We start from the raw sequence: 14,143 nt of genomic DNA on the forward strand, positions 1-14,143 counted from the left end.
CAAGCTCAGCTCAGCTCAGCGGGTGCTTTGCATGGCTTGAACCGATCCTTCATAACCTCCCTCAACACCTGCCTTTGGAAGGGTCCTCTCTTCCCTAGTTTTGTTCCCCGTAAGCCCCAGACACGCAGCAGCTCCCGCTCTGTGCTCAGCCCGGCGCGGAGGCAGCGGAGGCTATGGCTCACCGTGCTGCCCTCCACATAGCCCGTTTCTCAGCCTCCAGTGCCCGGCGCTCCGCTGGAGACAGCTCCTTCTCCTTCTCCTGCCCGCTCAGCAGCTCCGGGCTCTGCATCCGCAGCCGCTCCTGGTGCCGCCGCTCGGCCTTGGCCGTCCGCACCGGAGCGCCGGGATCCCCCGGGAACGACGGGCTCAGCCTGGGCAGGGAGAGGAGGGGTGAGAGGGAGGGTGGCGGAGTCCACCCAGCTCACCTGCCTGAGTGACACCCCAATCACCTGTTGGGTGCCACATCCACGGGTATCACCCTGGGAGGACACAGGACACACGGAGTTTCTCATAAGGAGTTTCAGGTTAGATGGGGCTTGGACCAACTGCCCTTGGCAATCCCCACATGGGGTTGGAACCAGGTGGTCTTGAAGGTCTCTCCAACCCAACCCATCCTGGGATTCTATGAAGTTGGTCTCAATCAGTTTCCCTCTCTCCACCAAATCCTTCCTTTGCAGCCTCTGGCTGCTAAAAAGCAGGAATTATCCAGTCCCTGCCCCAGCAGCCCCACTCACCCTGACATGGAGTTGGTTCTCTGCTCAGGCTTGATCCCCTCTTCCAGAGAATTCCTCTGCAAGCTGCTGTTCTCACTGAGCTCCGAGGGCCTGGAGAAAACAACCCTGTGAGCTGCAGCACCAGAGGGTGCACACCTAGAGAGGGTGGGACAGGTCCACACCCAGAAAGCAACAAATGGTTCAGGGTGAAGTCACAGCCCTCCATGGCTTTGCTCAGCAGCTCCTCCACCATTGCTGTGAGCATTCCCATGGGGATCTCCTACTAAATGTCCACACTAACATCAGAGCTCATTTCCTGCAGCTGGAGGTCAGCCAGCCACTAACAGACACACACAGAATTTTTGCCTCAGTTTTTTTAATAAAAGTATTTGTTGGGCTTTCTTTTCCTCTGGATCTCTCCCTTAAGTCCCGGGAGCTTGGACTTCACACTTGGCTTTGTAAGATGTGGCACAAAGGTATTCCAAACAGAGGAGTCCAAGAGAGATTCACCTTGGAAGCACTGGTCACCTGATCCTGATTCTATACCTTCATTAACAGACAGATTTGATATATTTTAAATTCTTCCACGAGATGGGCCACAGAGCTGCTCTGAGAGCTGGAACCCCTCTGCTTTGGAGCCAGGCTGGTAGAGCTGGGGGCGTTCAGTTTATCGTGACACTCAGCCCTGATTTTTACTGCTCAAGTTTATTTTGGTTAAATTTCAGTTTCTGTTCTAGCATGAGAAAAATTATTTCAAGAAACACAAATTCAGCCTCTTCCACTGTCTCCCCCATATTCAAGCGTAAATAATAAGCAACTGACAATCATCCGATGGATCCAGCCTTCCTGTACTTTGGCCTCCTACGTTTCAATATGAAAATGGGGGGGTAAGTGGGACTTCCCAAAAAACCAAGGAGCAGCACATGCCTCAGCACAGGAGGGGGAAGTCTCATGACATCATCGTGTGAGAAGTTCCTGAACTGAGACTGGGCAGAAACAACAGAGAGAAATGAGATTCCACGTACCAGGGTCAATGTGTTCAGCCACTGTGACTGGGAAGTGTTTGTGGAGAGGAGAATGTCTGTTCCAAAGACTCCAAAGAGAGATAAGGACGGCTTCAGCTTCACTCTAGTGCAGCCTTATTTTATCTGGAGCCTTTGAGAACCCTTTTCTCATTCCTCAGTTCTGTGCCCAAGAATTAGAAAAATACCTTCAAGACAATGTGGAGGCCAAGCCCCAGAGAACTGGGAAACAAAAGCCTAAAAAACCCCCAACTTGGTTCAGCATTCAGCTTATCTTGAATCATCTGTCTCTAAAAATCAACCTCTCTACACACCCTCTGGCATAGCTGAAGGAGCTGTTCCCTGAAAAGACAGAGCTGGGAAGTTGTCCCTTTCTGTGCTGAAGAAGAAATCCGGCCCACTCTCTTCCTTGAGAATTCCTGGGATGCCTCTGACACGTGTAGGTGGTACAGGGCTACTTGTAGTCCTGTCTTACCGAGCTGCTGGAGCCTGGATGCTCCTTCCATTCAGCCTCTCGACCTTGTACTCAACACCCTCGATGATGATGCTGGACTGCACGGCCTCGGGCACCTGCCTCACCTCCTCCTCCTCCTCCTCGGCCTCCTCCTCCAACAGAAGGGCTCGCTGCTGCTGCAGCTTGCGGGCTGCCAAGGGAGACAGGAGACAGCTTACACCACAGAGCACTCGCTGAACCCCCAGGGGTGGGACCTCTGGGCAGGGCCTTACACTGAACCCCCAACGATAGGAGCCCTGGGCAGGGCCTTACACTGAACCCCCAACAATGGGAGCCCTGGGCAGGGCCTTACACTGAACCCCCAACAATGGGAGCCCTGGGCAGGGCCTTACACTGAACCCCCAACAATGGGAGCCTGGGCAGGGCCTTACACTGAACCCCCAATGATGGGACCTCTGGGCAGGGCCTTACACTGAACCCCCAACAATGGGAGCCCTGGGCAGGGCCTTACACTGAACCCCCAATGATGGGACCTCTGGGCAGGGCCTTACACTGAACCCCCAACAATGGGAGCCCTGGGCAGGGCCTTACACTGAACCCTTCAGCGATAGGAGCCCTGGGCAGGGCCTTACACTGAACCCTTCAGCGATAGGAGCCCTGGGCAGGGCCTTACACTGAACCCTTCAGCGATAGGAGCCCTGGGCAGGGCCTTACACTGAACCCCCAACGATGGGAGCCCTGGGCAGGGCCTTACACTGAACCCCCAACGATGGGACCTCTGGGCAGGGCCTTACACTGAACCCCCAATGATGGGAGCCCTGGGCAGGGCCTTACACTGAACCCTTCAGCGATGGGAGCCCTGGGCAGGGCCTTACACTGAACCCTTCAGTGATGGGACCTCTGGGCAGGGCCTTACACTGAACCCCCAACGATGGGACCTCTGGGCAGGGCCTTACACTGAACCCTTCAGCGATAGGACCTCTGGGCAGGGCCTTACACTGAACCCCCAACAATGGGATCTCTGGGCAGGGCCTTACACTGAACCCCCAACAATGGGATCTCTGGGCAGGGCCTTACACTGAACCCCTCAACGACAGGACACCTGGGCAGGTCCTTAAGCTCCCCATCACTCCAAGTCTGTGCTGGTTTCAGTCCATTCCCTCTCAGTGGACACCTTTGTTCTTCCACCATTCCACCAATGCTTCAGATGGAACAAACTCTACAGTATTCCCTCAGTCCCTCCTTCCTTATCCACCAAACTTCCATTCTTGGACACTCTGTGGGCAGATTTCCAGCAGCTTCTCATGTCCAATGTTCCCATCCTCAAACTGAAAGTTGGGTACAGACTCTTCTGCCCCTTCCTCCGAGAAAACAGTCCTGGGAATCTGCATCTTCCCACTGGCCTCCTGAAGGGACCAAGGCCTGGGGTCCTGGTGATGGGCCCTACACATAGCAGTGGCCCTGGGAACATATGGGTCATGAGAGGGTCAGAGACAGAAGGAGGCAGAGAGCAGAGGGCAGATGTCCCGCAGGTGACCAGTCCCCAGGGGTGTTCCTCAGGGCTTAGCCTCGGGGCCAGTTCTGGGCAAGATTTTTATTAATACTTCTATCTGGCTGCAGGAGCAGAATGCACCAGTAACACTTTGCTGATTATGCCAAACTGAGAGGTGCCCTCAAGGGCTATGAGGCCTTGCAGAGGGATCCAGACAGGTTGGAGCATTGAGCAACCATTAATGGCATGAAATTTAACAAGGGCAAATGCCAGGTTCTGCACCTGGGACAGAGCAATGCTAGGCCCAGGTCTAATTTCAAGAGGAGTAGCTGGAGAATTCAGTAAAAGCCCTTTTTTCCACTTCACACTGTTCCTCATCACCTCCTAAAACAACTCTTAAGCAGGAGGAATGACATAAAAAAACAGAGCAGCAATTTACCTCCTACTGCAAACCCAGAGCAGCATGGTGAGCACTGAGAGCTCCAAGAGCTCTGCTGCCAGTCCTGTGTGAGGCTGCCACAGTGCCACGGTGCTGCTCATCTGGGCAGCTGGCACAGACTTATTGTCTGGAGTGGCTTCAAAAATGTTACTGAAGTGTTTACCAACTGCAGACAGGGACCTGCTGGAGTGAGTCCGGAGGAGGGACATGGAAATGCTCTGAGGGCTGGAGCCCCTCTGCTCTGGAGCCAGGCTGGGAGAGCTGGGGGTGTTCACCTGGAGAAGAGAAGGCTCCAGGGAGAGCTGAGAGCCCCTTCCAGAGCCTAAAGGGGCTCCAGGAGAGCTGGAGAGGGACTGGGGACAAGGGCCTGGAGTGACAGGGAAAAGGTCAATGGCTTCCCACAGACAGAGGGCAGGGTTAGATGGGATACTGGGAAGGAATTCTTCCATGTGAGGATGGTGAGGCCCTGGCACAGGTTGCCCAGAGAAACTGTGGCTGCCCCATCCATGGAAGTGTTCGAGGACAGGGCTTGGAGCAAACTTGGGGATAGTGGAAGGTGTCCCTGTCCATGGCAGGGGGTGGGAATGGGTGGGCTTTAAGGCCCTCCAACCCAAACCATCCTGGGATTCTGTGATACACGACACCCTGACACTAGAGCACTTCCAGTAGCCCACACAGTCTCAGTTTAGCATCCACAGAACTCCTCAACATTCACTCACTTCAAATTATTCCCAGGCCTTTTAATAACCACCCATGGGCTTCTCTTCTGGAAGTGCTGCATTTCCATGGGAAAGGAATCACTCAACAGGCCAAATTTCCGTGCACAGATTCCAACATACCTTCTTCCTCCTTCATTTTCTTCAGGTCATCCTCCCCCACCAAGGACACACGCTTGGGAGGCTTGTCCAGGTGCTGCTGCTTCACTTCAATCTCAAAATACTTCTGCCTCTCACGGAAGGACCTTTGCTCGGGGCTGTGCTGTCCCCCGGGCCTGTGCACGGCCTCCTGCGAGAGCCACACCACAGCCCATGGGCCCCCCCACCACACCACTGCCCGTGGGCCCCCCACCACACCACAGCCCATGGGCCCCCCACCACACCACAGCCCATGGGCCCCCCGCCACACCACAGCCCATGGGCCCCCCCAGCCACACCACCACAGCCCATGGGCCCCCAGCCACACCACAGCCCATGGGCCCCCAGCCACACCACAGCCCACCCCCCCAGCCCATGGGCCCCCCCACCACCCACAGCCCATGGGCCCCCCGCCACACCACAGCCATGGGCCCCCCAGCCCACCACCACATGGGCCCCCCCAGCAGGGCCCCCAGCCACTCGCCCATGGGCCCCCCCACCACACCACCAGCCCATGGGCCCCCCACCACACCACAGCCCATGGCCCCCCAGCCACACCACAGCCCATGGGCCCCCACCACACCACCACAGCCCATGGGCCCCCCCAGCCACACCACAGCCCATGGGCCCCCAGCCACACCACCACAGCCCATGGGCCCCCAGCCACACCACTGCCCACAGGCCCCCCAGCCACACCACAGCCCATGGGCCCCCAGCCACACCACTGCCCACAGGCCCCCCAGCCACACCATTGCCCCCAAGCCACACCATTCCTCCCCAGCCCCCCCATGCTGTGAGCCCATCTCCTCATCACAGCCCCCACATCCTCCTGATTCCCACCCTCTTTCCAGCCCTAGCCCCAAAACTCACCTCCGAGGCCATTTTGGTGTTCTCTGTGCTGCTCTGACCAGACAATTCCTAAGGACAGAGAGAAACAGGCACATTTTAAAAGGAAAGTTTCCACCCACCCCCATCTTCCAGCCATGTGAGCTGACGGAGGCTCCCAAAACAGTCCCGCAATTCGCACAGAATTAACAAGTCAGGCTCAGCGATAGTCAGGAATGAGGATTTACATTAAACTGAGGGTTAAACAGAACCAGGTGTGACAACTTCTGAAAGAGCAGAAACTGAAAAACATGAAACAGGTGGAGAACAGGAGCAGGGGCTGAGCTGGAGCTGGAGAGAGTTCACAGGAGCTGGATGGGGCTCACTTACATCTTCCTTACATCAAAGATAAAACCACCCAAAACTTACCACTTTTACCAGGATAAAGAACAGAATATTGGATGAGTAAAACTACAGGGGGAAGAGAGGGTCCAGAGAATCACCATGTGTGACTGAGGAATCCATAGGGGTAAACTGAGAACTGCCAACAAGTTATGGAAAAGATGTAAGTTTTTTAATTAGACAAATTGAAAGGACCCACAATAAGAGAGAAGGGAGATGACCTTTGGCTTTATCCAAACACACTCCAAAAACTAACAGGAAGTTTTAATTTTGTATAATATGGAGTACAATAATAGAGAAGGGAAGGAGCTGAAAAAGGCAAAAAAAAGCTTCTAGCAAAGAAGCAAATGTCTGAAAACAGGAATTATTGCTGCTACCACAGAAGCAAAGCCAAGAGCTCAACACAAACCTGCAGGACCAGGACAATCCCTGCGCAATAACTCTGAGTGGAATGACTTGTGACAATGCCCATCTGACAAGCACGGATATTTAATGGACTTTTAATTGGGTGGAAGTTCATGCCTAAACCAATAGCTGATATATTCCTAAAAATCCAGAAGCAGGCAGAGATAAGTTGAGCAGTGGAGTTATCAGTCTATCCAAGTTCAATGGACAAATGTAATTAAACAAAAATAATTTAAGGGGACGAAAAGAATTTCCCTCAATAATGCAAACTGCCAGGTGATCTCCCGCAGGAGCAGAAGTTGTTCCTCAACCCGTGATGCATCAGCTGGAGATGGTGATGCTGGAAACACTTCTGTGCACAAGGCACACCTGACCATGAGCTTGGGTCACCTGGGGGATGGCAGATGCCAACAGAGACCAGGTCCACCTCCTGTTCATCCTGCTTTGCTACATCTTCCCTGAGGTTGTCTGACAGTCATTAACTCTGAGGAAATCAGTCAATAAAGCTAAAATGGACAAAAATCAAGCCTACAAACAGCAGAGACAGACTGTGACCCCTCTTGATGTACCAAACCAGATCAAGGTGAGGGCAGGTGAGGACAAGGGACATGGGAGGGCACAAAGTGGCTGTCACAAGTCATTGCAGGACAGCCACAGCTTCCAGCATGAACATGGAAAAGGAAAGGAAGGGAATGGAGAGGAGGGAAAGAAGAGAAAGGAAAGGAAATGAAGAAGCAACACCCCAGTAGAAAGCCATCTGTGAAACAGGATCTCATTTGCAGCAAGAATGTGCCAGCAAGAAGACAGGAACAGGGAAAAGGGAAGCAGTGAGGTGATCCCGAGAGCAGAGGGCCCTGAAGCGCCAAAGGGGTTCTGCCACAGGGTTCTGCTCCTTTAGTAAACGACTGTCCCTGTCAGACAGCTCCAGAGCTCTCACCCAGCTGGAGCTGGCATGCACGGACACGGCTCCTCAGGAAGGATGGGCAGGGAGGACGGCATGGGAGGGGAGGCAGCAGGCTCAGGGCACCTCGAGGGCAGCGAGCCCAGACTGGGGCTCCCCGGGATGTGGAGGACACCAACAAACCACACCACATCAAGGGGATGCCAGCAAAATGGCACAGGGGTTGCAGGAGGTGACATTTGAGAACAGGCTCAGAGGGCTGTGCTTGTTCAGCCTGGAAGAGGAGGCTCAGGGGAGGGGGATCGAATTCCTGCATCCCTAGAGGAGTTACAGAGCCAAGGTCAGGCTCCTCAGAGATGTCCAGCAAGGGATAAGCAGAAGACATAATCTGTGGTAAAAGTAATTCAATAAAACAGAAAAAAACCTCTTCACAGCAGAGTGCCCACAGTGTCCTCAGAATCTCTGATTTTGGGAATTCAGAACTCAAGGGGATGGGCCTGAGCAACCTCTTACAACTTTGGATGCATTTGGACAATGCTCTCAGGCACATGGTGGGATTCTTGGGGGTGTCCTGTGCAGAGCCAGGAGCTGGACTTGATGACCCTTATGGGTCTCTTCCAACTCAGGACATTCCATTATTCAATGATTCTAACTTCCAAGGTTGTGCTGTTTTGCATGGGAGACTAAGGCAATGACGTCCAAGGCCTCATCTAACCTGAACCGTTCCATGATTCCGCTACATGGAGGGGAGAAAAAATAGTTCCAGTGAAGCTCAAAATCAAAACCCACTCAAAAATGGCTCAGCATAGGTTTAGCCTGGCCCTGGACTCTGGAATTTCAGAGTTCCTTTGTATGAGAACAACTTGGTTGTACATCAGCATCCCAGTGTCCAAGGAGAACAACGGTGCTGTGAGATTCCAGGACCTGATACACTCACAGACACAGATACACTCTGCAGGGTGACCATCTGCATCACGAACAGACGCCAGCTTCCACAGGACCTCAACATCCCCCTTCTCCACGGCAGCTTTCTTTGGAGGGAACAAATCACCACCTCCTTCCCTTCTCACACCTGCTCTGCTCACCCCTGTGCTGGAGCAGCCCCCCAGCAGCACGAGTTACCTGTGTCCCGAGCAGCGGGTGGGACAGGGGCACTGCTGCGAAGGTCTTGTAGGCCTGCTTGACATTGATGGGGACCTCGTCAGGGGAGGGTGGCGACGGTGGCTTTTGCTACGGGGACAGACAGGAGGTAAAGGTGAGCACAGGTGGTGTGACAAAACCCACACGGGGGAAACACAGCCCAGCTCTCGGCCTGCAGAGCCCGACGAGTGGGATACGGAAGGGAATGTGTAAGGGAACATGTAAGCCTTGCCAAGGCTGCTCCTGAGCCTTGGGCAGGAACACAAGGAGCAAAGTACTGCACATACACTACACACAGCAGCATGTGGGTCACAGCCCTGTTTTATTTCCTGGATGGTGGAGGAATGATACTTGTCGTGGCACAGATCCTCACTGACCTGACAGGAATGTTGTGATGGATCTCCTGGCCAAGGGCCACATTGCTGTCACAGTCCTTGAGGACTTCCACCCAATTCAACCAGCATGTGCCTACCTGAATCAGGGGTTTGGGGGCTGGAACAGTTACATGGTTGATTCTGAGCTCTACTAAGAGTTGAACAAGATTCCTTCTAGTGGAAGGTGTCCCTGCCCATGGCAGGGAGTGGAACAAGATGGTCTTTAAGGTCCCATCCAACCCAAACCACCCTGTGGTTCCGTGATCTGATTCAAGCATCTGTAATCTGTGAGGAGATCTGCCTTTCATCTCAAATATTTCCTTTGCAGGATTCCACTTACTCAGAAACATCTGACAAAGTCTGAGGGACTTTCCTACTGCTTGTCACTGCCTTTGCTGGTCCTTTCCTCACCCACCTTCCCCATGACTTCTCCTGCCATGTCTGGGGGGAAGCAGTTGGGGTGACCTGCTCAAAGCATCACAGAAATTAATGGGATGGGGGACAATGACACCCCAACCTTCCTTCTGCTGGAAAACAAATACTCCTTTGCTATTCATCACTCCAACCCTCCAGATGCACTAATCCAGTTCCAGGCCTTTGTACTTTTCCTTTGTTTTGGGCTGAGGCTAAAATATGTTGTTTGATCATGTTCCTTCTGCACAGGCTGAAGGACAGCACAGCGAGATCAGAAGAGACTGTAAAATGTGAACCATGGCCAATTCCATGGGTTCTGTACAGCTCTTTGTCTGCAAACCACACCTCTGGTTTGGTATCATGTCATACAAGCTCCAGTAGAGATGGAAGGGCTGGATCCATGGAATCCCAGGATGGTTTGGGTGGGAAGGGACTTAAAGCACATCCAGTCCCAGCCCCCTGCCGTGGGCAGGGACACCTTCCACTATTCCTTCCACTTCTTCTGGCATGACAAAGACCAAAACACCTGAATCTTTCTCTCCCATCAACAAATAGTCCTGGGAATATGAACTTTTCAAAAATAATAATTCTGTAAATCATAAAATCCATCAGCAGGATGATATTGGCTCTTGCTCCAAGGTGCCAGACATTGACAAAGGTTCTGTAGGATTTATGTCTCCACAGAACTTAACACCTCACAAATATGGCTCTAAACCTGTACCTGCTCTGGGGATTTTGGCCACAACAGCTTCAGCATTGCCGACTCCTGGGATGGGGAGACACGGGGCAGCTGGGGAGGCCCAGAGAAATGAGTGGGATGCACTGACCTTGCCCTGCCTGTGAGGAGTGAGGGCTCCTCCCCGGGGTACCCAGACTGGTGCATGGACACCACCAGCCTCAGCTCAGGCACGTGGTCATCAAACCACACCATCACTGCTGGGAGGGTGTCCAGCCACAACGTGGGGCACCACGGCACCCAGGGCAGGGAAATGGCTTTCAGGGAGAAACCCCAGGCCACTTACAGAGTTGTGGATCCTGAAGCATGGCTCGGGCTGCTGGAAGGGGTTGGGGCTGTCCCCCTCCTCTGCTGTGTGTGAGGCAGCGCTTTGTCGCACGCGGGACAGAGGCTGAATGACGCCGGGCTTGGTCTGCTCGTGTCAGTGCCCCAGGGAAAGGCAGAGGAAGAGGAGGGGGAGGGAGAAAGAGAGAAGAGAAATGAGCAGTTAGGGCAGCAAGGTGTCTGCCATGCAGGTGAATAAACAAATCCATGCAAATCCATGCACTCTAGCTCCATTCCTCAGCTGTGCTGCCCGCTCCAGCTACTGGACCCAGACCAGCAGGAGAGCTCCTGGGGCCAACACCAAAAGAGATTCAGCCAAGTCAGGGTCACTCAGGACCAGTGGGTTATGGAGAAGGCCACAAGGGAGCATCTGCCACACAAGAAGCAGCTACAAGGGTCAGCAGGATATGGCATGAGTGTGATGAAATTCAGAGAATGTGAGCGCTGGGGGTGGAAGTAGGGAAGCATCAGCCAGGAGTTGGGAACTGGCAGAAGCTGTAGGTGGAAGTGAACCAGACCCAGCCAGGGCTCTGACTAGAAATGCAGTTATAGGAGCTGAGGCAAGAGTCTAAGACTTGACCTAGGCATCATCATCGCTGCTGGATGCTGTGTGGAAGTGAACAGAGCATCTGACACTAAAGAGAGTGACAGCAGGAGTTGGGTAAGCCAGCAAAAACGCCAGGAGTGGAAGCTGCGAGGGGAAACGGGAATATAAGCTGCAAAAACAGTTGTGTTGGGTTTTCAAATGGATCATAATTAAGACTTGGTGCATTTGTACAAACGAGGCACAGTGGAGGACTGGAGGAAATAGAACAGGAGCCAACAGTGGAGCTGCAAGGCTGGGTGGGAGTGAGCACCCACAGGAGGAAGAGACAAGCTCCACGTGCTGGGGGATGCGCAGGGACACCACAGTCAGGTCTCAGGACAGTTGTACTCACTGATTTACTGTCATCCTGCGACGTAATGAAGTTAATGGAAGCCTGCAAACAGAAATACAGGTGTAAATCTGGAGTCCACCTTGAAAACCTTTAGTTTACCTCTGCCCCGCTGCCTGCCCTGTCTGGGGAACTCCCAGATGCCACAGAAACCCCGCCATTCCTGCTTCTTTGAGTGGGGACAGGCCAGAGCTCACCTGCCAGAGCAGCTCCTCTGCTATGCAAGGATGCCCTCAGCTCTCTGCACATCTCCAGGTTCTGACCCCAGCTCTAGGCTGGTCCTGGCCCTTGGTCACATTCCCTGGGCATATTCCCACCCTCCGCACTTGCCCCCAAGCCGGAGCAAAGCCATCCCACTGCAGGTCCTCCCCAGAAGCGCTCGCAGGTGCCATCACAGCAGCAGCTCACAGGGAGCAGCCCCTTGTGCCTCAGGTGCCACCAGGGCACTGCTTCCTCAGCGAGCCCCAGGGGAGCCCCAGAGAGCCCCGGGGGAGCCCCAGAGAGCCCCGGGGGAGCCCCAGGTCCCCGGGGGGCCGGAGCAGGGGGCGCGGGCAGCGGGAGCAGCCGGAGCAGCAGCGCACACCGCACACCAGCAGCACTTACAAAGCGGGTCTCCCTGCCGGCCAGGTGAGGGGGCCGGGGGGCTGCGGGCACCTGGAGAGGGGCATCAGCAGGGGAGAGAACGGGAGAGAAAATGGAGAGACTGGGTTTTCCGTGGGAGAGAAGCACAGAGACTGCAGCACCCGGAGCTGTCGGGGTGCCCACCATGGGGGAAGCCCCTCTGCCCTGCTCAGCACAAACAGACCCACCACAAACACCTCCTGCCTCCCCTCACCCCCTCACAGAGGTACGATGCCAACTCAGGACAAAGGATTCCATTTCCCTCAGGAATTCTCTGAAATAAGCCAATAAATTCTGGCTGGACTACAAGATGTTGAAACCAAAGAATAAACAGTAAAAATAGATGGAGCCAGAGAATTAGAGATGCAATTCCTTGGAACTTCTGCTCTGGAGGAACAAGACTCCTGAATCCTCAGAAAAGCAGAGAGCTGGGGGTGTTCAGCCTGAAGAAGGCCTTGGGGGGACCTTAAAGCCCCTTCCAGTGCCTAAAGGGACTCCAGGAGAGCTGGAGAGGGACTTTGGACAAGAGCCTGGAGTGCCAGGACAAGAGGGAATGGCTTCCCATTGAAAGAAGGCAAGGTTAGATGGGATACTGGGGAGAAATCCTTCCCTGGGAGGGTGGAGAGGCCCTGGCACAGGTTGCTCAGAGAAGCTGTGGCTGCCCCATCCCTGGAAGGGTTCAAGGCCAGGTTGGACGGGGCTTGGAGCAACCTGGGCTAGTGGGAGGTGTGCCTGTCTATGACAGGGGTGTGGAACGAGATAGTCTTGAAGGTCCCTTCCCACCCAAACCATCCTGGGAATCCATGGAAACCAATCTCAATGAAAACTGGCACTTGTGGTAAAAGGAAAACTTACAAACAGCCCAAAATAAACCCTCACCCAGTTTGCAGCTGCTGTCAGAAATGCAAATAGGTAAACACATGCAGCTGGAACAAAGTGCCTTGAAATAGTGTTGCTATAACGAATTGTATCCTCTTCTAATCTTGTTGTGTTCCTGATGGCCACTCAATTCCAAAGGATCCAAGAGCTGAGGGAGATGTGAGGCCGAGGAGTAACAGGAGATGGACTGAAGTGCTGCTCCTGCAGTTTCAGCATGTGGTCTCAGTCCTTCTCCTGAGCCCCTGTCACTGTCACCTCACCCCAAGGTAAAGCCCTTCACCTCAAGAGTCCTCTCCAGCTCTGAGAACTGAAATGGCTCCACTGAAGATCAGGGAAGTGCTAGAGCTGGTGGGGAGAGCAGCTGGACAGCTACTCCCAAACAGCTGGAGAGCAGCTGGACCCCAAAAGGAACACAACAGACCCAAAACGACTACAGACAGAGGACAAAGTACAACTTGCAGTTCACTCAAGCCCCCAGTATAAAACCCAGTTACAGGTAATGGCTGTGAAGAGAAAATTAAAAAATCCATTTAAGATCATTTAACTTCAAAAGGTTCAACTGAGCTGTGACACCTCCTGCCACAGGATGGACAGTGGGAGCAAAGACTCAGAGACTGAAAAGGAAAGATCAGAGCTGATACAATGAATAAGAACAGTGAGGGAGGACAGGTAATATTCATAAAGAAAAAATAATCAGAAGTTACAAGAAATAAAGACACTTCCCACTGCAGAAGGAAAACCTCTGAGCAAGGAGCTGTAGCAAATAATTTCCTGAGTGCAGGGTCCTTCCACTTCCTTCCCAACAGCTCACGTGGGTCACCTCCAGTGTCACACACAGATCCAGGGATCCTCTGGGAAGCACTGGGCAGCACTGGTTTACAGACCCGAGATCATTCTCCAAACCCTGACTCCTCCATTTCTTACCACATACCAGTTACCAGGGTCTCTGTATAAGGCATTGGTGAGGCCATTCCCAAAATACTGACAACTACAGGCAGTACCATTCCAGGTACTCCCCATCTCATCACCCTGGAATTAAGCCACTTCTCAGAGCTAATGACCAGCTAATCACCCTCCTAGCTCTCTGAGGCATTTTGAAGGAGGCAGCTCTTCCCTCGCTCTCTAGTTGCCTCCTGTGACAGATCCCCTCCACCTCGACAGTGTCACTGAAGGATGATAATCGCCCTCAGCTTCCTCTCCATTTCATCCCTGG

General features: G+C 53.6%; 1 protein-coding gene across 18 annotated transcripts in view; it reads right to left on the reverse strand.

The window, feature by feature from the left end:
• Nucleotides 1-14,143, reverse strand: part of SCRIB (scribble planar cell polarity protein) — a 104,244-nt gene that overhangs the window by 13,660 nt on the left and 76,441 nt on the right. For 10 of the 18 annotated variants that reach the window (XM_027717165.2, XM_027717159.2, XM_039388191.1 and 7 more), the window contains 8 exons: nucleotides 11,434-11,475; nucleotides 10,458-10,586; nucleotides 8,630-8,737; nucleotides 5,845-5,892; nucleotides 4,960-5,125; nucleotides 2,211-2,379; nucleotides 735-824; nucleotides 183-371 (listed from right to left, as the gene is read on the reverse strand). In XM_027717165.2, the coding sequence (XP_027572966.1) occupies nucleotides 183-371; nucleotides 735-824; nucleotides 2,211-2,379; nucleotides 4,960-5,125; nucleotides 5,845-5,892; nucleotides 8,630-8,737; nucleotides 10,458-10,586; nucleotides 11,434-11,475 (941 nt within the window). Of the gene's footprint in view, nucleotides 1-182; nucleotides 372-734; nucleotides 825-2,210; nucleotides 2,380-4,959; nucleotides 5,126-5,844; nucleotides 5,893-8,629; nucleotides 8,738-10,457; nucleotides 10,587-11,433; nucleotides 11,476-12,033; nucleotides 12,085-14,143 lie in introns of all 18 variants that reach the window. The other 8 variants (XM_027717162.2, XM_027717157.2, XM_027717172.2 and 5 more) reach the window with 5 other exon arrangements.

This window comes from Pipra filicauda, unplaced genomic scaffold (genome assembly GCF_003945595.2).
Source record: "Pipra filicauda isolate LSUMZ 115617 unplaced genomic scaffold, ASM394559v2 scaffold619_size212394_pilon, whole genome shotgun sequence".
Taxonomy (NCBI): domain Eukaryota; kingdom Metazoa; phylum Chordata; class Aves; order Passeriformes; family Pipridae; genus Pipra; species Pipra filicauda.